The 23591-nt window shown below is 37.8% G+C and overlaps 1 protein-coding gene across 1 annotated transcript; it reads right to left on the reverse strand.

Moving 5' to 3' along the window:
- Positions 1-1889: 1889 nt before the first annotated feature.
- Positions 1890-21551, reverse strand: MACC1 (MET transcriptional regulator MACC1). Its single transcript, XM_058831055.1, has 6 exons — positions 21483-21551; positions 19204-19318; positions 15075-17113; positions 12459-12647; positions 6677-6898; positions 1890-4203 (listed from the first exon to the last, which is right to left on the reverse strand). Exons 1-5 carry the CDS (start codon positions 21549-21551, stop codon positions 6686-6688), a joined length of 2625 nt encoding a protein of 874 aa, XP_058687038.1. The 3' UTR covers positions 1890-4203; positions 6677-6685.
- Between the last annotated feature and the right edge of the window lie 2040 nt (positions 21552-23591).

A 23591-nucleotide genomic window follows, 5' to 3' on the forward strand; every position in this document is an offset into this window, starting at 1 on the left:
TTTTTATCTTTTTTATTCTTTTAGATTTGATAATCCTATTTAACCCTCCTGCAAATTGGACCCCAGGGAGAGCTTTTCAGTTACACACAATTAGTTTTATAAGCAGCATTATTAAATCATCCATTGGCTGTTTGGTATTTTTAAATTCCTTTATTAATAGCAATAGAGCCTTTTGTATGAAGAATAGAGGGTGGCATTCTATGAAACCATTTCACACTCTAATAATAACTTTTCCTGCTTGTGAGTAAAGCTAAGAAATGAGCTTTCTTGTCTAAAATTTTGTTCAAAATCTGCTACTCCTTTCCTCCACTCATCTTTTCTCCTCTTCATGATTTTCTTTCAGATGCATAAAATAAGGCTATGTTGGATCCTGAGAGAAAAGCAAGTTCATGGAGCAGGGCCAGTCCTGAGGATTCTTGCTAGGTTGATGTGTCCCTGCCTAAAGTTGAGAACTGTGCTCCCCTATTAGTGACCCCATTGCCAGAGGCAGCATGTCAGAGGATCACAGCTCAGCCCAGCTGTTCCTGGGCTCAAGGCCACAGAGATAAAGAAGGGCCATGGCTGTTGCTAAATAAATTGAGGAACTGTTGCCTGAAGTGGGGCAGAAGGGAGGCAGGTGCTGGAAAGGAGCCTGTTGGGACACACCATGTGAGCCTCATGGTTATGAGTGCAGGAAGGGTTGGCTGAGAGCAGGCATCTGCCCACTCCAGACCCACAGTCTCCAGATGAAATTGTGAGAAACGGGATAGGTGGAGGATAGTATTTCTCCCTGCTGCATCTTCAGTATCCAATTCTGTGTTATATGAAGTTGGTGGCTGTAGACAAACCACATCCACTAGGCACTTTTTTTTTCTCTCTAAATTTGACTGGTTTTCTTTTGCACCCGTGTATGATTTTGCCTTCAGCAATATCCCATAACAACATATTCCCCAATTCCTCATTGTATGAAAGGGTACTTTTGCTTATTTTTAAACTCCTTGCCTGATAACTTCATTCTTATGAGACAAACTGAGCAGTCATTGCATATTCCCTTCCCCCTTGTCACTCCGGATTCCCATTGTTCTCAGGGTATTGTATTTGACAAGGCTGCCTTTTAGATCTTGTACTGAATTTGACACAAACATAATGTTAAAGGCTCTGAAGTTGTGGAGTGGAGCTGAACACACTTCTTCTTTGTCTGCTCTCCTGGGACTATTGTGCTGCCATCCCTATTCCTGCCAGGCCATTTCATTTACATTTTAAAACCTGAGATTTTGAACAGATATGTAAATTGACCTTTCAGTTCATACAGTAACTCCTGATGCATAGATTTAAATTTAAATCCTAACTATAAATTTAGGATTTAAGATATATTCCTGTCCTTAAGACTGTGTTCTGGTCCAACTTATACTGAAAGGATCATAAGAATTTGATTTGAGAAAACCGAAATAAAAATTCAATTTAAAAACTAATCAGCACTATTATTTCTTTCTATGGAACATTCAGATGCCTGTGTTAGTTTTGCATGTCCTTTTCAAATGAGGATTTATCTTTTTGAGCTTGCATTCAAGATTCTCCAACAAAAAAAAGAAAAATAAATTGAAAGCGTATTCTTGTGAGAAGGTCTGGTTTCCACTGCAACGTCCACAGACTGCCCTCTTCTCAAGAGTGAGATAATTCTGTTTCTGGAAGCAATATCAGCAAATTACTTTTGCTTATGAACACAGTCAAAGGAGTGTGCATTCATCTTTTTAACACACAGGATTTAAAAATGAAGAGAAATGTGTATAAAGACATTGCTCATTTCCTGGTATTTACAGAACCATTATCTCTCACCTCATGTCCTCGTCCTCTGTTCTTCTTAGTCTTACAAAACCAAAATAAAATTCACAAGGTTTTCCAGTGGACAATATAATTTTGTTTATTTTGTTTAAAAATATATACTGTAAGCTAAAAAAATAGATTATATACATATATATATACATTGGCAAGAAACAGAAAATGGTGCTTTTTGTACTAAGAGTAATCACAAGTTATTTGAACATCCCATAGTGTCTGCAGATATTTATTGGCAACAAAACTATTAAGTGCAGTGGTTATCACTCACGCTAGACTAACATTTTCTTTACATATCTACAATTGTTCTAGGGCATTGCCAGAGAATTTAATGGTTGGTGTCCCACACTAATGTGAAGAATATAATTTGCTACATTCTGTTCCTGGGAATGGTGGGAAATACAACCCTTTGCTCTCTATTTTATTCCCATCTTTTCACAGGAAATCTTCGTATCTATGACACAAACACAACAAAACAGCATAGCTTTATATTCCTGTTTGGTACAGCTGTCCATAGCTGAACAAGCTGCTAGATAATGAAAAATCAGGATCCCTGGATTTAGATGGGAATACTGCATTGCTATCTGAAGTTCTACACAATTGCCTTTGTTATTTAGTAGGTCATTGTCAGCTGGATCACTTACTGAGCCCAGAGATCCTTTAGGAGTAGGTCTTTAGAGTCAGCTCAACACAACAAAGTTGAGTTGCTCCTTTGGAACTGCTTAGTGTTGGTTTTCCCCACAGCTTAGGTTTACAGAAAGGATTTGTGAAAAACAGTCTTTTTCATGAAAAAATCACGTGATAACTACTTGCCCGCTTCTCCACATTTTTTGTTCTCAGTAGGAAGAAAGATGGCTGGTGCCTTCTCCAATTTCCTTCGCTAGACTATTCCATAAGAACACTTCATAACGTGTAGCTTGGTCCTGGCATTCAGCCTGCTGCCCAGAGCCTGACTTGGGGAGTAGCCTTCTACTTACATTTTAAAAGAAACTTCCTTTTCCTTCTCTAAACCTCTGCTATCCAAAAAAAGCAAAAGAAACCTAAGAAACTGAGCCCTTCCCCAAACCGAACTGGAGGGCTGGAACTTCCGGGGGTGAATAATTAGCCTTTTCTCTCCAGCCTTGACTGTTATTAATTCAGAAATATGTCACTGCACTGTCATTGAACGGCATGAAGCCTCTGCACTGCAAGATGAGTGGCTTCCAACTTCACCAAAAAACCAGCATTTTTAGTATGAGTGACAGGTTTTCTTTGCCACTAACCATGGTGGAAGGTGTCTGCCCCACTCAGGTGCTGGCTCAACCAAGGGGAACCATGATTCCAGCTTTCATGGGTAGGTGAAATCGTAAAGCAACAGATGCACTCAGAAATTTCATTTGCTCATTTGCTTAAGAAACACCTATTCAGAGGTCAGAAGGATGGAGGAAGGTGGGGGGGTTTTCTGCTTACAGCTTCAAAGGGAAATGGAACTGGCTGACATAGCTGTTTTCTACACAAAGAAAATTAGGAAACCTGGAAACAGAGGGTCATTTAAGGCAAGGACCAGCGGCTGGTATTTTTCCTTGTCTCCTCCCAAGGAGTTGTTAATTGCATCTCACTTTGAAGAAACCCAAGAAAGTATGTGTACAAGCTCATGGGAAAGCTGCTCTCTCTTGACAGGGTGGGAGGAAAAGAGAAAAGGTCAAGAACAGAGTGTGTTTACCTAAGCCATGTGCTCCAAGCTGTGTGTTGCTGTTGAGTGCAGCTGCTTTCACTCCGCGCTGGCATTTTGTGGTTTTGAATACTAGACCACAAAATAAAATATGAGGTTTTAATACCTTTTTTTTTTAAAATATATCCAGTGTGGGCTGCTAAAGTAAACAGAATTTTGCACGAGTGCACATTTCATTCATATGAGCAGAAGCTTAAAGGGAAAACGGGAGTGCAATTAGCAACCAAAACCAGCAGTCAAAGGCCCTGGAATACAGCACAGCTACAGGCAGATATAAATTTCCTTTTAAAGAAATATGCTTGGAGGACCAGTTGCATAATTCTGCAAGCTAAGGAGAACACTGACTCACTGAGTCAATATTTGCTAAATTTGCTGCGCCAAATTCAACTCTTGTTCAAGACAGAAAAGACTTTCAGAGCAAAGAAAGGGCTTGGCCATGAGAGAGGCAGCAGCCTCTGGTCCCTGAGTTCTCTTCCTGAGACCATGACCACTGACTTCCTTCTCAGGATGGATTTTCCTTCAGCTTCAAAGACTCTGGGCAGCTTGTCCTTTATATTTGATATTTGGTAGACTTTTGCCACTTTGGTAGACTTTTGCCATTTTGCTTCTGGTAGCTTTTCCCACTCTTTTGACTAACATTCATAATAGAGAAATTAAGGACTGCACAACGAAATGTCCTGTTGAAAAAGAGAGTAAACACACATTTACTAAAGAAATTAAGATGTGCAAAAAAGGGATGGAAGCACATCTTCAGAAACAGATGTAAGCTGAGTTGTTTAGCTGTTGCAGCCAGGTTAACAAAAGAGGGGAAAAAATGAAAGAAAAAAGTTTAAAAAATTTACTTAACAGGACTTTAAGCAAAGGAACATAGCCTGCTGTATGCATGAAAAGCAGATATTAGGACAACCTAGTGAAGCTGAAAGATTTGCTTTGTGATATCTTCTGGTATTTCATCCCTGACAGAGCAAAAACTATATTTCCCTGAGGTTTTAATTTGATCTGGTGTATGGCCCCTTGCACTACTACAAAATCATGTTCAAGTTTCACAGTCTGCTATGAACAGGGTGTAAGGTGAAAGCAGAAGCAATCTGGGAAACCTAAAAAAAATTCTCAGGGAGTATGTAGTAGTTTTCAATATTTTATATTTTAATATTTGCGCGTGTCTTTTTACCTATAAAGATGTCTATTAATGTATTTTATACACTTTTGTTACCTAGCAGCATCAAAGAGTAGGACAACCTACTTTCTCATCTTTTGGGGGGCTTCACTACCTCCAGGAGGAAGCACAAGCTGGCTCTGCACTGAAGTGCAGACCAAAAGACAAATTTATATTTTCTCTAGATGTCTTCTTAAAATTGTGTGGGAAAAGATATAAAATTGGTGCTGGCACCTGACACAACAGGGAGCTTTGATAATCTGACTCCTTTCTCTCCACCTTTCCTTGATCAGCAATAGCAGATAGTGCTCTGTGGTCTGAATTCCTCACTGTCTTGCAAACCAAGGGCAAGTCCTCTGAAGCCAGATAAATTGCATGCTAATTCAGTCAATGCCCTAATGCTGGAAGATCTTCTGGTGAATGAATTTACCTATTACTTGGTAAATTCATTGGGCAAGTACTCCTTCCTCAGACTCCTTCTGGATAGGTACTTTGGGAAAACTTAATAAAAGTAGAAAAGGAAAAGGTTAGGGGAAAGGAGAGGGGAAAAAAATGTCTAAATGTAGTTTTATTTTAGAATCACAAATCCTCCCTTAATAAAAATGAACTAAGACAACAGAGGAAGAGCAGTTTCTGGACTAAAGTGCTGTTTTGTGATATTCCTGAAGGAATTTGGCTTTGTCTTGTCAACCACAAATGATGGCAGAATGCCAATTTTCTTTTCAAGTGGTTGTCATGAGTATTTGCTGATGTTTCTGAATTTCAAAGGACCTCAAAATGGATTTAACCTTTTAGATCTACCACTTTACTAAAAATATATTTAATATGTTAAAAAAAAAGGTTAAAAAATTTGGTCAGCCTGTAAATATTATTCAGGCTGTATTTTCTATACTTGCAATATATACTACTCAATAATTGAGAGATTTTTACTGATAGCATCTAAGCAGGGTTCTTTTTAGAACATATGACTAGTTATAATTAATTGCTCCATAAATAAATTAAATTAATCTTAAAAGCACCCCACTGTTAACATTTTTTGAGAAAATAATAGTCATCTCCCATATCCAGTGAGGTAGAAGATAGCAATCAACAGATGCAGGTATGAATTGTTTCCAGCCTTTGTACCTACAAAGTCTCCTTTCCCTGTCTACTTATTTAAAAGCAATGGAGAAGGACTACTCAAATGATCAGAGGAATGGACAGTGTACATAAAGAAGGCTTCCAGAATTTTCTGGAATTTCCATTCAGCAGAATGTAGAAAAAAATTGCAGAAATATAAACTAACAAAAATGCAAAAAGAGACAGAAACTTGTTGAGTTACATCAACAAATAAATCAAAACCAAACATTTTTGAGATTTTATCTTCTCTCTTCCAGTCTTTAAAATAGATACCAGAAGTTGTTTTGGAAAAGTGCACTATACACCTATTTTTTGAGTATTTGCGGCACACACCTATTTTTCCAGGAATCTTTGAATTCCTGTGTTGTGAGACAATAAGATTAGTTTTGTCCCAGTTGAGGATGAAAGAATCTTAAAGTTTTTTTTGTAGGCTAACCTGCACCCACTGACTTAGAGTTGAGGGGTTTGAGCACCAAATATTAAATGTATTAAATATTTAGATTTTAATACTTCACTGAAAACAATGTAAACCTAGGCCCCACATGCTGAACTCATCCATGAGCAGTTCTGTTTTTAAAACTGAGCTCTGCATAGAAGTCAGTGCAATCAGAAACAGCTCCCTTTAGAAAGTACCCCATAGAATACAAGTCATTTTTGTTGACCTCATTAGTTTAATCCCCCATTCTTGTCTTACTTACTCAGAAGCCACTAGCATGCTCTGGAAATCTGTAGTTGTGAACCACAGGGCTAGGCCAAACATCAACTCAGTTAAAGCAAACTTCATTCTGTCATGCTCTACAAGTATCACTGAGACATAAATGTACACAAACTCTAAACAGGGGTATAGTTTCCAAACAGATTTTCCAAAAACATACTTTGGCCATCTACTCTTCCTCCATTTTGGAGAAGGCACTTGCTCTTAACACCTCCATGCAGTTCACAAGAATCAGAGCTCCAGTTAACTCTCGCCACTGTTTTGTTACTGGGTTTTTCATTTTATCCAAGGCTGATTGCAGGTCTTGTAAGACGTCCCTGTAACCATCTCCATAATGGGCAGCCCAAGTGTAGAGAAAGTCATATGCAGGTTTCCACATCATCTGGAAATAAAGGGGACAAAAAAGATTTAGTGGCAGAAATTTAATTATTGAAAAAAAAAAAAGCTAAATAGTTGAAAAGTCATAAAAAAGAGAAGAGAAAATAAGTTTTTAATCACTAGACATGCTGAAATGCTTTATAAAAAGAGGCATGTTGATATAAAAACTCCAGTAATCTCATTTACATTATGTCCCTGAAAGTCTCAAATTCTCAGAGAGGTAAATAATAGATAAATTCTTCATCCAGATGATTATCACCAAGTCAAAATAGATCCTTGTCTGAAACTATAAGTCAAAGAACAAGAGTGGAAGGAAAATACTTTTGATCTTTTGCAATGCATATACCCAGCAACAGTTTCCCTATTTGGTTGTGCTTTTGATGGTTACTGCTCCATTAATCAACATCCTACTGTCCCTCTACTTAGCCTGGAAATTTTAAGCACGCTTTTTACCTTTCAGAAATGTTCCCTGACAACAGCAGCAGGAACTTAATCTGGCTACTGCCATAAAAGACAACAAAAAATGCTTCTTGAAAGACATCAGCATCACCAGGAAGGCTAAGGAGAATCTCCAACCTTTATTGGATACAGAGAGGAACATTATGACAAAGGATGAGGGAAAGGTTGAGGTACTTAATGCCTTCCTTGCCTCTCCAGCCCAGTTGCTCTCTGGGTATCCATTCTATTGAGCTGGAAAACAAGGATGGGGAGCAGAATGAAGTCCCCTTAATTAATTTAGAAGGGATATTAGGAAAAAATTCCTCACTGAAAGGTAGGTCAGGCATTGGAACAGGCTGCCCAGGGAAGTGGTTGAGTCACCATCCCTGGAGGTATTTAAAGGACACGTTGGTACTTAGGGACATGGTTCAGTGGTGGATTTGGCAGTGCTGGGTTAACAGTTGATCTAGATAATCTGATATTATCAGATAGCTGATCTTAGACGTCTTTTGCAACCTTAATGATACTATGAGTTTAACATGATTTATCTGTAAAATCTATTTTCAAAACAGGGAGAAAGCACCCAAACACTCTAAAACAGGCAAGTCAAAAGCTTTTATCATTATCATTATTTATGATTTTTTAATCAGGACATAAAATTTTAAGAATTTCCTTCAAGAAACAAAGGAAATAGAAGGATTAGTTACCAGTTGTTTTTTGTTTTTCAAACTACAATTTATTTGGTTTATGCCAAACAAATGGAGCAGATCCTTAACAGGTGTAATTTTTCATTGGTCTAATGACATTAGTTAAGTTATAGCAGCATGAATCAGATACTAAGCTGGACTTTTATCTTTCAAAGTGCTGAGTAAATTTGCTCAGTTAAAAAACAAAATAATTATTTTCCCAGCTACTGCTTTTCCAAATGTTACTTGGGCCATCAAAATTCTGGTTCCCTCTCCTCATTGGCAATAAAGGTTTTGCAAACAGCAGTTGAGTTAATGGTTGCAGGGATGATGCACAAATGTACGAAGAAACCCATGACTCTCCTTAGAGGTTCTGTCATTCACTGTTTTAACAGGAACATACTTATGCATAGTTATAAATGTATATGGACTGATGACTGTGCATTGATACATATATATATATATATATGTATGTATATGTTTATGTGTATATTTATATACACACAAAAGTGATCAGGAAGTTGAGATTTTTTAAGCATATTTTCCTCTTTCATCAAAAAGCCAGTTTTTATTTTATGACTGTGAAGGATAATTCTGAAGGAAATTGGTTATTTCCTCAATATTATCTTATTAATTTATAAACAGTACACAACATAAAGCTTTGCTTCATTGCTTTAAGCTTTATTTATTTGATCCCTGGAGGAACTGAGTAGGAGAAGAATTTCTTTGCTCATAGTTCTGAACTTTTCTCCATATTTTTGGGCTAAGATCTTTCAGCTTGCCCAAGACTGATTCTGTCATTGTTTCTGTAAACATTTCTCTCAACTTCTGCTGCCATACCCAAATGGAAAAAAAAAAACCTACAGCCCCACAGTCTAATTAGTCTAATCTAGTCTAAACTTACTGTCTCACAGTCTGATTATTCTACTTTGTGCCTTGAATTTAAGTAATAAAAAAGTGCCTATGCTTTCAGTGAATTTTTTCATTTTAGGTCTACAAGAGAGAAAGGTATCATCATTAACCCAAACGAATGGTGCCTACTTTTTCCTTTAAGCAAGTCTATCTTAAGTCATAACCATGAGGTTGCAGAAGGAGAAAAGTACATTGGTGGTAGGTGGGAAGAAGGAGATTGATGAATTCTTTCAGGCTTTTTTAGAGAGGCTAAGTTGAAAGTGATTTTTTAATGTCCTCCTGTAAATATTAGATATTCTAACATATTTTAATGAACTAAAGCAAGTCACCATTGTTGTATTTATGCTGGGACCAGAAAGTTTTTGTATTCTTATTTTTAGCTTGATAGCCAAAGTAGACAACAAGAGAAGCTGGTATCTCTTACAAGAGAATCTGGTATCTCCTGAAATTCTGTTACTGGCTATGTATTTTCTGGGTGTCTTTCTTCCTTTTCTTACATTCCTGTTAGACCAGGATATTAAAAGAATGAGGGTACAGTCTTCTGTCTTCACTAGAATGTGAATAGATGAACATGAAAATGTGTTAGGTTTGACTTATGCTGAAGGTCAGTCTGACATTTTAATAAGACAATTGGCTAAAATATCTTAAATACAAACGTTGGTTTTTGTCTAATCTCTCACAACTGTCTTGTTTAGTTTTGTTTTTTTTTAACCTAAGACAAAAGAGGAGAAGAAAAAGGGGAACGTAGAGACCAAAAGCTTTACAAACTGGTCACTATTGATGCACAATTAACTCAGCAATAATGTACACACTCATCACATTAAACTAATCCTGCAAACATAGCAGTGGTTCTAATGCAGATTCCTCTACACATCCACATACTCTAGTGCAATGTGTGAACTGACTCAGCATTCCTGAATTTTATCAAAGCAGCATCTCAGGAAAAATATTAAATCACTGCAGCATCCTGGCCAAGTCTCATCTCAGCTGTGTGCATGAGTTTTCCGTCTTTTCCACTCCCTCTGCTGAGTATGCAATAATGATACCTACATCCACTGCAAACTGATTTGGAATTTACTGATGCAAAACACTTCATAATCTACACACCAATTGTATGTACCTCAAGTTACCTCTGGGATCATCTGCAAGATTTCTCCCACCAAGAAAAATAGGAAGTTTAAAAGCAGAAGCATTTTTCAACCAATCAGTCCTCCTGATGATGGAACAATCCTTGATGGGGAATGAACTAATCCTCATAATTCATACAATCCTTAATAATTAGTCAAAACTTATTAACCTCCCCCAACTTGGTTGGGTTTCAGGTTTTAAGGCCAACTACTACTATCAACAGAAAAGTCTAGAGGCCAGAAGAAAGCAGTGATGTTTGCTAGAAAGTACTGAGATGTAGATTAGATTCAGAGGACAGTGGGGGACACATTGTGATCACACAAGACACGAGTGCTAGAAGCCTTGTGCTTTGAACTCACACCCACATGAACAAACCAATAAACCTTTCATAGGCCAAATATAATCCTCGAGAAATGACACAGAAATACAGCAAAATTCTGATCTTTGCTTGTTGAATTTTCTCTGAAAATATAGTGTACTGTATTATGGGCTTTTAATTATGATGAATTTGACTGCACTGTGTTTTGTCAGCAGACATTGTCACTGAAAGGCAGAGAATTCTCTTGGTGGTTTGCCATAAGTATAATGCAAAAAATTCTTGAAAACAAATGGGTAGGGTGTCTGAGGTAGAAGATAGGCTTAATGGAAAATCAAAACCTATTTAAAGTGAAGTAAATGTTTATTTATAAATTTTCTTAATATATAAAAATAAATAGCTATGATGCTGGAAAAACAGTTTTAAGATTGTTTTATTTCTACTGTCTGTTATCTAAGGGGAAACACTCCCAAATAAAGTGGAGACCAGCAGAGTTGTATGTTGTTCATGTCAATAATTCCTTCTGTAGAAAGCTGGGGGGTTGTTAGCCAAACACAGAAAGCTGAGTAACTAGAACAAAAGTGTAGGAAATCAGGCAAGCCAGTGCCTAACAGTAAAAAACAAAAAAACAAGAGAATAAATATGGGATTGAAAAGGCTGATAATTTTATGAGAAACAATTGGAGAAAGGTGCATCCAGACTTAAGTACCCAGAACAGAAAAAAAATATGCAAAATAGCTCAAAGAGAAAAACTGGATCTGAGAAGGAGGCAGTGATTGCAAACAACAATTATGGAGACAATTTTGTTGAAAAGTGCAGAAGCACATGAGTAAACACATAGAATTTTGATCAAATATTGATTGGGGAGGGAGGGCAGAGCATTCAAAAGGAGTAATAGGTAGTAGTTCATGATTAGAGCAGAAATATCTTGATAGTTATCACCAAGCAGATGAAAACAAGATGACAGATTCACTGGATTCAGACAGTGGAAATGAGAATATGTTTGACAGGGAATAAGAAGAATCAGATACAGGGAAATAAGAAAAGGAAGAAAAAAATTATCTTGAGTAGTTGTGAACCTGTGAATGGGAAATAGCAATTCCTCTCACACAAAGAGGTGAAAAATAGGGAATGCAGTCTGGATCATGTACATTACCTGCAATAATCAGGAGATGATGATATAGGCAGAGTCAAGCCTGAATGTAAACTCTCAAGTCAGAAAGATCATTCAGCAATGCTCATAAAAAAGGTGTTTTCAGAGTAAAAACCAGTCTGGAACCTAGAAGTCATTGGCCCATAACTGTGGGAAAGAAAAGGAATTGCTGCATGCTTTGGTGTTAGAGAAGGGTGGGAAGTAACTTGGTTGCCCAGGCAAAGGTGTGCCAGGGGCAGAGGCTGACCCTCAGCTCAGCCCGATGGACAAGGATCCATCCACCCCAAGTCTTGTGGCATATCTGACATTACATGGATGCCATGAGTATTTCTGGTCACCTTGAATGGCACTAGAGAGCTAATTAGACACCTAAATTGTTCCTTAGATGTGTATCCACTAAATTAGATCTGAGAGGATAAATTGACTTTTATACAGAGCTCAAACCTGTATAAGAAAAATGCTTTACAAAGGGGAAAAAAAAAGTCATGATCTACCTGAAAAACTATAAACATAAAGCGTAGATTTGCCACATTCATACATCAGAAGTAAAATTGGTGTCAGGGCTTCCAACCTCTTCTCATGCTACGTAAGCTAATTGATAACAACTGTTACAGTGGCACAGAAAAGTACTAATGATAGAAGTCAGCTTCCTTTTTGTGGAAGTACAGAGTGTGATTAGAAGTGGCTCTTGCAAGGACTGGCTGGTCTTCCTCACTGTGTCTGAAATGACAGTAGAGGTGCGAGTAAGGTTAACAAGTGGACAGGACAATAAAAAAGGATTGAACCCAGCCCTGAAGCTCAAGGCAGGAACTGAGACCTTCACTGGAAAGCGCAAAAGGAAAGAAGGCTGCAAAACAAGGAAGAAGGAAGGCCCCTGGCTGTGTTTGTGCAGAGGAGGAAATGTTCATGAGCTGCTACACCAGACCCTTACCTCCAGAGCCACTGCTCCATTTTTCCCCTGGTGGGGCACTTCATAAGCCTCTATTTGCTGCTTTGTGAGTCGGGCTAGCTTCTCCGCAAGCTCCCGCCAGCCTTTGCCAAGCTTGACAGCTGAAGTCAAGATGATGGTGTCCTGGGTAAGACGTGCCACTAATCCCTGGCAATCTATTTTCAAAAGCGCCTGCAACAATGATTTTCATTAGTGATTCTTCACCAGTAATTACAAACAGAACATTCTAATTTAATTTTATAGCACTATTCTGCATTTCTACGCAAACGGGACTTTTTTTTACTTTTGTGTTCTCACAAATGTGTGGGGTTTTTTTCTACAAAATGGTGTTGCCAACACTTTCAGAGGAAAACTGTCCACAAGCTTTAGAAAAAAATCAAGCTGGCATTCAGCTGCTTCAGCATTCCAGTATCAAATGGGTCCTGCCAAGCTTACAGATCCTGAAAGAAAAACATACTTCTCCAACAAAAATATTTTGGACAAAAAAAAGCAAAAAGCTTCTTAGAAGTATGAAATTAGCTTTAAAATTAAGTTAAAGCACTGTTATACTAAGGTGTGGTCCTTCACCTAGGGCTTTATATGGAAAATCACTGATCACTTTGGCCAGCACCTTTTGATTTACTCCTCCCACAGAACTAATAATTTTTTGGTCACTGAGGAGAAATGCAAACATGAAAATTTCCCCTCCTCCTTGCCAAATAAGCATTTAATAACACTCAAATTAAAATGGTTGAAGGAGCAAAATCTTGAAATATGTTGCATTCTCCTTTGTTTGGATAAGAGCTAATGGGAAAAATAAATGTTGGGTATTTTTCTTCTCAAATTAACACCAAAATATTCCACTGAAACTGTTGAGGTTTTCAGGGAAAGATCAAGAGCAAAATTTTCCTTGTTTTTAGGATACAAATTTCTACTGAAATATCAAGCATTTCTGCAGAAATCAGATATACGTGTGATTTAATTTTAAAGTATTAACCAATAAAATCCTCACAGCAAACAATAATACTTCGGTAGACAGAGTAGTGAGAAGCTGACTACAGTGTATTGTACAAAATTCCATTAAACTGGAGACAAACTCATTCAGTTTGTGTTTGCTCTGATAAGCAAGAATGGTATAAAACACAAAACCCTGAGATTTCTTAAAAGAATTAAAAAATTACATGGATGTCATCTAGATTTATATCTAGCTCTACAAATACAAGGACCTGCATTGGTACTTCCTAGCAAAAATACATAAATCTCACAAAACAGGACACTGAGCAACCTGGTCTAGTTGGTGTCCTGCCCACGACAGGATGGTTGGATCGAAATGATCTTTAGGGTGCCTTCTGACCAAAGCTGTCCTATGATTCTATAAGCTTAATCTAATTATGCCCCACTTTTCCCCTGTTTTGTAATGAACTCTGTTTCACTGTATTCAGCTAAAAGTTTGGACAGTTTCACCTTTAGGTCCCCCTCCCCTTTTTGTAATGAGACATGACAGACTTTGCTGTACTTCACACAGGATCAGTTTTATTCCACAAACTTTGATGTGCTCTTAAGAATTTTAAGTGGCCTCTGCTATCAAAACTTTCTGAATCCTGCTGAAATTTCTGTCAGCACTTCAAAGGGGATAGACTAGTTATGAGAAGTAAACTCAGTTGAGGTTTACAGTTCAGGCTTTAAGTGAATAGCTACAATGTGAATTTTTAAGCATCCATTTCTGCAATACTTTATTTTCATATGAGAAATTTAGTTACCTTCTGTCCCTTAATACGTTGGACCATTTTTCTTTCAAAGCCAAGGAGAGTATTAAGTGACCATTAATTAATTCCAAATTAATTTGCACACAGATCAGTAAGTGAATTAGGATTGTTGATAGTGCAACTTATTACCTGGTAGTAATTAGAATAATCTTTTGACTCCCATTTGGCAGTATGTAGTCACACAGAAGTTGTCCAATGTCTTACAAAGGAGGTCCATGAAAATACATTCTGAAATACTTGCAATATCCTTCTTAGGCCACTACAACATTGACTACGAAGTTGTAAAGTGTGGATAGAAAAACTTGCCCTCAACATTTGGATCAATATGTCCCTTTTAAATATATGAAGATAAGCTAGACATTCAACTTAGCATAGACAAAAATCTATGCATATATAGATATAGACAGATATATAGATATAGATTATATCTATTTATAACTATGTATAGTGGAATTCCCACAGTATATTAATGTTACTTAATAAACAGGAATGTGAATTTCTCAGGAAAGCAATTTACCAAGAGAAAAGACAAAACAATTTCAATCGTGACTATTTAAAAATCAAAAAAAGTCATCTTAGTCAACCTACTGAAGGAATACAGCTCCTGGAGCATTAACAGAAGACTTTTCAGGATTAATTGATCAAAGTATTATTCTTTATGAGAGTTTGTGTGTGTTTTCCACCTATTGGTGTCTACAACTTTTAGTGATATATTCAAGTTATAAAGATCCTACAAGGTTACAGAATAATCTTGTCTTGTTCCCACATTACTACTGAGTAGTTTCTTGGCAATTCATTCCCAATAAGCCAGTTAGTGTTGCAATACTTACAACAATGAGTTCATAATACTTACAACAATGAGTTCATAAAGAAATAGTCTTTTTTTTTTGTTCGCATGGCAGTCTTGCTTCATCTTCTTCACAACATGCGCAACTCTTTCTGATTCTTTATCAATATGTGCCTCATTAAAGTCATCCAAAGACATGTGTGAGTATCCCAACACCTCAGCTAAAGCTCTCCAGTCATAAACACTCTCTGATACTGTAGACAGAACTACTGAGTAGATATAAGTCAATTTTTTGAAAGGCAGTGCAATTTGTTCAACAAGATTCCTGGTTGTTAGCTCACTATCAGCAGTGTCCATAGCTTGTTCTTTGGAAATCACTTTTACATTTTTGCAATGTACAAGACCAATCTTTTTTCTGAGAACTCCCACATACCACTCTTTCATTTTAGTTTGTCCAATGGCTTTAACTTTATCTTCACCAAGCAGTGCTATTGTGTCTCCTTTAAAATATTCCAGCAAATAGTCAATCTTATTTTGGCGTAACACAGTTTTCAAAGCCACTCCATAAGTATTGACACTCAAAGTTTTGTCTTGAAACTTTGGATATTTTATTGTTGGTATCAAAAGCCATGGTGCAGACTTGATTTCTTTGCGGTTTTGTAGGCGTTTTGGCCTATTAATAATTCCACTTAATTTTGGAGCAGGATCAGGAGTTGTAACATGGAACTGTGTTACTTGGCTGCTTTTCAAGATTTTAATCTGAACAAGGAAAACAAAGAAATGCATCTCCCTGCATCCAAGCATGGAAAACAGGAATTGTTGGCGCACCATTTCACCAGTTTTCAACTCCTCCTTTTTAATATTTTTGCTTTGATCTTCCATTTTTACTTGAAAGTCTGGATCACAGGATATCAAAGAAATGTTTAGATCTTGCAGTTTTTCAAGTAGGAATGTATGCTTTCCCCACAGCTGAAACACCACAGGAGGCATACTTTTCCCCCCTTTTTTTATATCACAAATCGTGAGTTTTCCTGGAATGTAGTTATGACCAAAGACTGTAAAAACTGCTGTAAAAGATGGATGAATATATTTGGGACCATAAATTCCAACTGAGACTGTTCTATGGACATAGTCCCACACATTAGTTGCTGGAGGCTGGATTTTGCTTGCTTGTACAGCAATTACTGCATACATCACATGACTTAGGTCTGTTAGCTTCACTTGTATGGTATCTTGATAAATATAGCAATTCTCTAGCTTCTTAAAAGGTCCTTCTTTGTTGAGACTAAAAAAACACACAATATCACTCATAACTTGGCTGAGTGGGTCGCTCTTCACTTTAGCCGCAACTTTCACTTCTAGGAAAATGGCTTCGCTTGTGTTGAGGTTGCTCAATGTAAGTTCTATCAGGGGACTTACTGTGCTGGACAGCTCATTGTTGCACGACAATGGAGGGTTAAGGATAGCCTTTAAACCAACTTCTTGGAATTCTCCTGGTGATACATGACCCACAGGGACATGAATGTTGATATCTGAGTCAGGTAGCTGTACTGAACCCCCTTCGTGGTTCAGTTTACAAACTACGTGAATGTCTGTAGCTTGTGTTTGTGCCCATCCAGGGCTGTGGCTCATGGCTTCTAAATCCAGGCAGGACCTGGTGAGCTGTCGGTGACTCAGCCAAGCCATCCTGTAGGCTTCGCGGTCATTTTGAAGCCATGTCATATCAGAAACTATAGTTTTTTGAGGCGCTGTCTTGTGAGGATTAAATCTTTGGTTATCAACTATATCCAGGAAGTCGGAGACACTCTTGGATCGTCCAGATCTTCTTACTGAAGTCTTTCTAAGGAGACAATCAATATTCAGCTCATCACCTGAGGAATCCAAAGAGTCCCTATTGCTAGAAATTTTAGAGAACAAGTAAGGTTTTTCCTTTAAGACAGAAAGACGTTTATTATTTTCATTTCTATTGGAAGCAGCTATGTCATGTACAAAAGGGTTGGATCCCGACAGTTCATTCCAGAAAGGATTAGTCTTGGAAACAGCTTGGGCATGTTTGAATACACCAGGCCAGTCAATATCCAAATCCAGTTTACTTTCATTGGTATCTGTTTAAAAGAAAAAAAGAAGCATTTCCTAAAGCACAGAGACTTGAGAAATTCCATTCATGTCAAACCAATAGTCTGTTAAACTAAGAGGTGACTAAATTTTCCTCCTCAAATACACAGAGATAATTTCTATGTATATGTTCCTTCTTCAGGTTTTTAAATGGTATCAATGTTGATTTAATTAAGAATCTTTCTAAATAGAAAGAGTGCTAACAAATTAGCGCTAAATAACAAATTAGTATTGAAGGATGTAAAGCATCTTCTTTGAGGTGTTGATCATTATGAACTTGTATGATTATTAATTGACATTGAGTATGATAAAGTTCCATAAGGTTCAAACTATTATATTCCATTAATCTTTGGCCTCTTACAAAATGCTCTGGATTTCTTTCCTTTGTGTCTATCTCTTTGCAAAGATTAAACTACAGTTTCATTTTTCAAACACCGTAGACTATACAGATAAATGCAGATAAATGCACTATTCAAGATTCCTTTCATGCTAGTGCGTGTGCAATAAATTGATAACAGCACTCTTACAATTTATCTCCATGTGTGTAGAATTAGTTATAATATCTTTCCGCTAGAAAACAATCATTGATATAATTTATGAGACCTTGTACAACTTGACGTTTGGAGAGACATATTTGTGTAACTATTAATTTTCTGAGATTGCATTTAAATAGACAAATACGGGTGTATAACTGATATATACATATGTTTTCTAGTAAAAATACTCATTATTAGTAGTAATATTTATTTTTTCTGAAGAAAAGACATTCTTGCATTTTATAATAACAATTCTTCAGAGAAGCTGGTTTACAGTTGATTGTGACTCACCCTTGTTGCAACGGAATACCTGCAACTTTTTATGCTAAGGGTTTCTATTACTTCATTTTGCCATTTTTCCTCTCTATATAGAGGTTATACCATCCCTTCTTTATACATTCTTGCAAAGAGTTTTAATTTTAGAGGGAAAAGTCACTATTCCTATTTTTTCACCATATCTATAGCTTACATTATTACACTTTCCATAATACTTTCCATTCCGAAGGTTACTTTATATTGCACAAATGCAAGCATGACAGTGCATACAGCCACAAAAAAAAAATTAAAAAAAAATAAAAATTAAATGTTAATACTTCTCTTTTTGTTTCCTTTTTCAAATTCTAATAAAAAGCCAAAGCCATGAAGTCTTTCCATGGTTCCAGAAAATTCCCAGTTTGGAAGACCCAAGGTGGAATTTACCTGTTTGCCAGCTGCCTACCTACAAAGCTTTAACACTGTCTTGACAAGAGCCTTCCAGGTGAGCTGCCAGGGGGATTGAGCCCAGGGGCAGCCTCCTTTTCCTCCAGCACCCTGTCTTGACCAGGGTCACCAGAGGAGGATGTACTGTTCAAGCACCCACTGAAAAGTTCTTTTGTCTCTGCTCATAGGCCAAAATCTTTCCTTGTGCTGTGATGTAATTACAGTCAAATCAGTACTGAATATTAAAAATATAGATTAATTAAACCCAAAATAAACATAAGGTTTTTGTTTGGGGTTTTTCCCTATCCTAGAGGGCATGTTTCTACAAGAAAAAATATGAATAGAAATCTCTGTCAGAGCCTGAGTCACTAGGACAGACACTTTCTCACGCCAAGGCAACAGCACAATTACTGGGGTGCAGCATGTCTGAAAAGAAATAATTCCGGCTCCACAACTTACACACCAAGTGTCAGGCTTGCTGTTATATCTGCTACTGGACAAGAAGCTAAGAGAATGCCTGCCTTGTGGAGGGCAAAGTTTTCTCATCTTTGGGGTTAAAATAGCAAGGAGATTAAATCGACTTTTCCAAGACTCCAGGTTTTAAGTTGAGCTAACTTCAAAATTACCCTGCCTTCATGTTCTCAAAACCCTAAATTTGTCTAGTTTGGCTAAGAACTTCCTCTTCTCTTCCCCACCTTGACCCCCAGTAAACTTAATCTAAGTAGCCTTTGTTAATGTAAGGTTAAAGATTTCAACTCTTCCTGCCAACCTGCCTGACACAGAGTTTTGCAGAAATAAGGAATTTAGCTGGAGAGCCTTAGCAGAAAATAGCAGAAGAGCCATACTGTAGCTGTCTGAAGGTGTCCGGTCATCCACATCAATCAAAGTCCCCTCTGACCGGCTTCGTGGAATCTCTCCACTGCTTAGGGAATCTGTTCCACTACTGGAAGAGCTTTCCTCCTAGAAGACAGTTAAGCATATAAAATATCAGCAAGTATGCAGCTTGAAAAAGGGGAAACTGTTGAAGAGTAATTGAGCTTTGCTCCTGTAGTGTGACATGAAAAAAAAAAAGTTACAGAAGTTTCAAGCAAGCATTTAGTATCCTACATGCTGAAATTATTGCATCCCAGAAAGAAGAAGGCTAGAGGAACTATGAGAGATTTTTTTGTGGAAACACTCTTCAAGTTAGTGCTAAAAAGCAAGACATCACCTAGTGAATTTCCCAGAATCCTCTCACACATACCATATGATTAACAGATACATTAAAATATCTGGGGAAAAAATGAGACAAACAAAGAAACAAGGAAGGGGGAGGAAGAGGGAAGAAAAAATCCAGAAGGTTTTGGGTCCATAGATGGGATACCATAGTCAGATTTTTCAGGAGTCTGATATATTGCAGCCTGTTACTCCTGCAGCAAACATTTCAGATCTCATTTTATCATGTTTAAAATTAGGAAAAAAAAAAAATAATTGGGCCTGGTTTTGCTGTTGTGGCTGTTAGAAAAAGGAATTTTCAGTTCCAGTTCTAGTAGGTGAGTTATGGGAAGAGGAAGCATACTTTATATCCAAGCTTACTGCACAGAATGCAGAAACCAGCTGGGTTTTTTTCATTGTACAATGCCATGGTTTAAGATAGCTCTTTCTTTCACTGCAAATGTAAATTGGTACTTTTTTTCTCATGCCACAAGAGGTGCCTTCAGATAATGGTGCTGTTTTTACACAAGCAGCATGCAAGGTCAGGCAAAGCTCAACAGTCACCCAGCACCTCTGAGGGCTGTATGGATTTTCAGGTTCCTTTGTTACCAGAAATCTCTTTCATTTGGCCTTTGGAGCCCTGATTTTAGCTAGTAGGTAAAGCTAGCATCCAATGCCAATACATTCTGGCTTCTTCTGCTGCTACCCCGTCAGAACAAAACTAGAAATTAAGATGCCTTCTTAATCCCAACACCATTGATTCCAAGATCTGGCATTCCATATTTGTATAAAGATATCACTGTTTCTTCTGTCTCTGATTAGTGAGTATATTTGATAAACATACAAACTCCTTCAAAGGTAATAAATTTTGCTTTGCTGCTACATCTCAAAATGCTGAAAACACTGAACACATTGTATAAACATGCACGATTTTTATCTCTGGCTTCTACATACACACTGTGGAGTTTTAATGATGCCAGCATAAGGTATCCATAGTCTAAAATCTCAATAAATGTACAAAAAGTAAGTCTTCATTTTACAGTACCAGTCACTTAATGCTTGTTGCCAGCACTAATCTCTAACTGACAATTTACTGGTAATTCACAGGAGAATTTAAGAACAGTTCTTTAAATAGTCAAAACACCTACAATTATTTCAGTAGCTGCATAAAGTGGGAGGCAGTAAATAAGGTTGAAGAAAGAGCACAAGAGTGCAAATGTACAGGGTCTAAAATAGGAAACCCAAGGAGAAGGGAGAAGAAGAGAGGAAGAGAGAAAGGAAAACAATCTCTTTACACAGGGGGATTATATTGAAAGAGACATGACAACAAGACTGCATGTGGAAGTTTTTTAAACAATAAGGACTTCTGCAAATAGAATAAACCATTTCCTAAATGTTCCCTCTGGGAATTCCTCAAAATGTTCATCACTAGCCTGGCATAGAGATAGAAAAGGCAGATACTGAAAAGGAAAACCACTTTCAAAAATAATCCTCCACCCCCATGAAAGCATTTCTTGGTGTGACAGGATGATGAGGGATCCCTTGTGATTGAGACACGTCTTCAGGACAGCCAAGCAGAGGATGAGAGAAAAGGGGATATATAAACATTCCTGGGCAAAAGATGACCACATTTGGCCAGAATGTCAAGGGATGTGGGAAATGCTGGGGACAAGCTGTACACACACCCCTGGGTACTGGGCAATGTGCCTCCTGCACAGGGTTACATAAGCTGACATCAGGGTTGGCTCTGACCTCTTCTCTGTTCCAGCCTGAGTGCTGGGAATGGCTAAAGCCCCGGGTTCTTTCTATGAGACTAAAAATATAAGAAAATCAAATCCTTACCAAATGCTTTTCCGTGGCTACATTATGTGATAAAACAGCATCCCAAATTAAACTTTTGATAGCACAAACCTATTAACTAGCAACTTACCTGAACAAATTCTAAAGAACAATCATTCACAGAAGAAGTGAGATTGATGCATGTGGGATATACAGCCATACTGATCAACATTGAAAGGGAAAGGTATGAAAAGCTTTTTCCGCATAAAGAGGGAACTATGTATAGGAATAACCAGAGACCAAGCTTTTCATTTGCTGTAGCAACTGAATAGGAAAGATGTAAACTGACAAATGCTTAATGGTGCAAGGAATTATTTGACTGATGGCATGTCAGCTCACAGTGGGAAGTCAGGAGGGAATGAAGAAGTGAAGAGGTTGGAAAGAGATCAGCTGTGGAGGTGACCAGTGAGTGAACCTGAATGACTACTGAGAGATGTGGCACTTTTTGTATGAGGGCAAGCCACAGTTAGCCAGGTGCATTCTGCTGGGGTTTACTTGACCCATAAGAGCATGTAACTCAGCACCCAGAGCACTGCTGGCAGCACTGTTACAGAAGAAGAAAAATGTGCTCGATGCCCTAGAGGAAGAAGAAAGTGTTGGGTAGAAAGTTCAGTTTCACAGAAGTCAGGAGACAGATTTGCTACAGACAGCATTTTTACTGCATAAAATGCCTCCAGAAATTTCTTCCAGGTCTTTCAAAATTCAAGTGCACTTTTTTCTTTTTCCCAGTCTCACTACCAAAACACCACCATATCCTGCTGTGTCTAAAACACTAGTAATGAAGAAAGTAAAAAAAGCCCAAAAGTGAACACCTTCCCACTGCCTTTGCCTTCAAAAATAAGAACATAGTCTGTTGTGTTTTTAAGTATCAGCATCCCAGAGCAAAAGGCTAGAAATTTATATTCCATTTTACCTTAATGCTTCTGCTAAGGCAGGTTTGGTTAAGAACAGAGCTCTCCTGTGGCCATGTCTCCCCATAGACTTCTACATGTTCCCCACATGTAGACAGTGCTACCTTATTCAGAAAGATTCATGGTCTTTGTATTAGCAGTGGTAGAGCAAGAAACAGACACAGGTGATGGTGATGTGTCTCATTCATCAGGCTCATTTTTGGGTTACATGGGGAAAAATGACTTCCTACTTATATAGGTTGGGTTGTTAGGCTTTCAAGTTTCTTTCTAAGAAAGGAGAAATGTAAATGCAGCAGAATGTTAAGTAAAATTCTCCTCATCTAACCAAATACTGAGTATACTGAAATATTGAAATTCTATTACATAGAGAGAAGAGCAGGAATTCTAAAGTGACAGGAATACACAGAAGAGGGATTGTTTCAAAAGGACTGCACTTCACCAACAAACTTAAAACACTGCCCATTCTCAGCAGACTAACATATATTTGAGTAAACATTAGCTACAGTAATAAGCCATATTTTAGCTGTCCCTTGGCTCTTGAGGCCTAGGACAGCTTTATGCAGTTCAGGGTTCAATGAGAGGCTCTTGGATGCAAGCTACTAACCTTTGATTACAGTGTACTGGGGTACTGTAGGCAGTGGCAGTACAGCACAGCAAATGGAACATTCAGCTGAAGTGAGGAAGCCTTTGACTTATTTTAGTCTGGTGCGTGTGAGGCAGTCAAGGAAATGCATCTGTCTCTCACTTCTAACAGAGACAAAATTGGCTTTTAATGTTCAACATTGAAACCCCTCAACCCCTAAAGTGCTAATATCCAGCTGCAATGATTTAGTATCACCCAATGTCTTGCCATTTTGACTGTAATCAAAGAAAGGAATTTTCAACAGATATATCTACAAGTTTACTCTGCTGTTAAATAGTTGCCAAGTTTGGTACCTACTTTTTTGATGTTCTGAAAATTTATCACCCTGTGGGATCTGCAGAGCCATTCACACTGAACCCAGGGCTTGGATTTTCTGCAGACCCAACATATGTCTGCATGGCTGCTTGGAACTGACACAATCACAGCTCGTAATACTTCACCCGAGCTGGAGCTAAAGGGTAGAGCTGGTACTCTCAGCACAACAAAAATGGAAATTGAAGTGGGTCATCCTCTCAGTAGATTTCCACTATTTTGCAGGTGGGTTTTTATAGCCTCTGCTCAGGTCTGCACAACCCAGAACTGACTGCTTTTCCACCTGTTTGGGGAACACTGTGCAAATAAAAATAGCTGTACCATAGACACTCCT

Source organism: Poecile atricapillus, chromosome 2 (genome assembly GCF_030490865.1).
Source record: "Poecile atricapillus isolate bPoeAtr1 chromosome 2, bPoeAtr1.hap1, whole genome shotgun sequence".
Classification (NCBI taxonomy): domain Eukaryota; kingdom Metazoa; phylum Chordata; class Aves; order Passeriformes; family Paridae; genus Poecile; species Poecile atricapillus.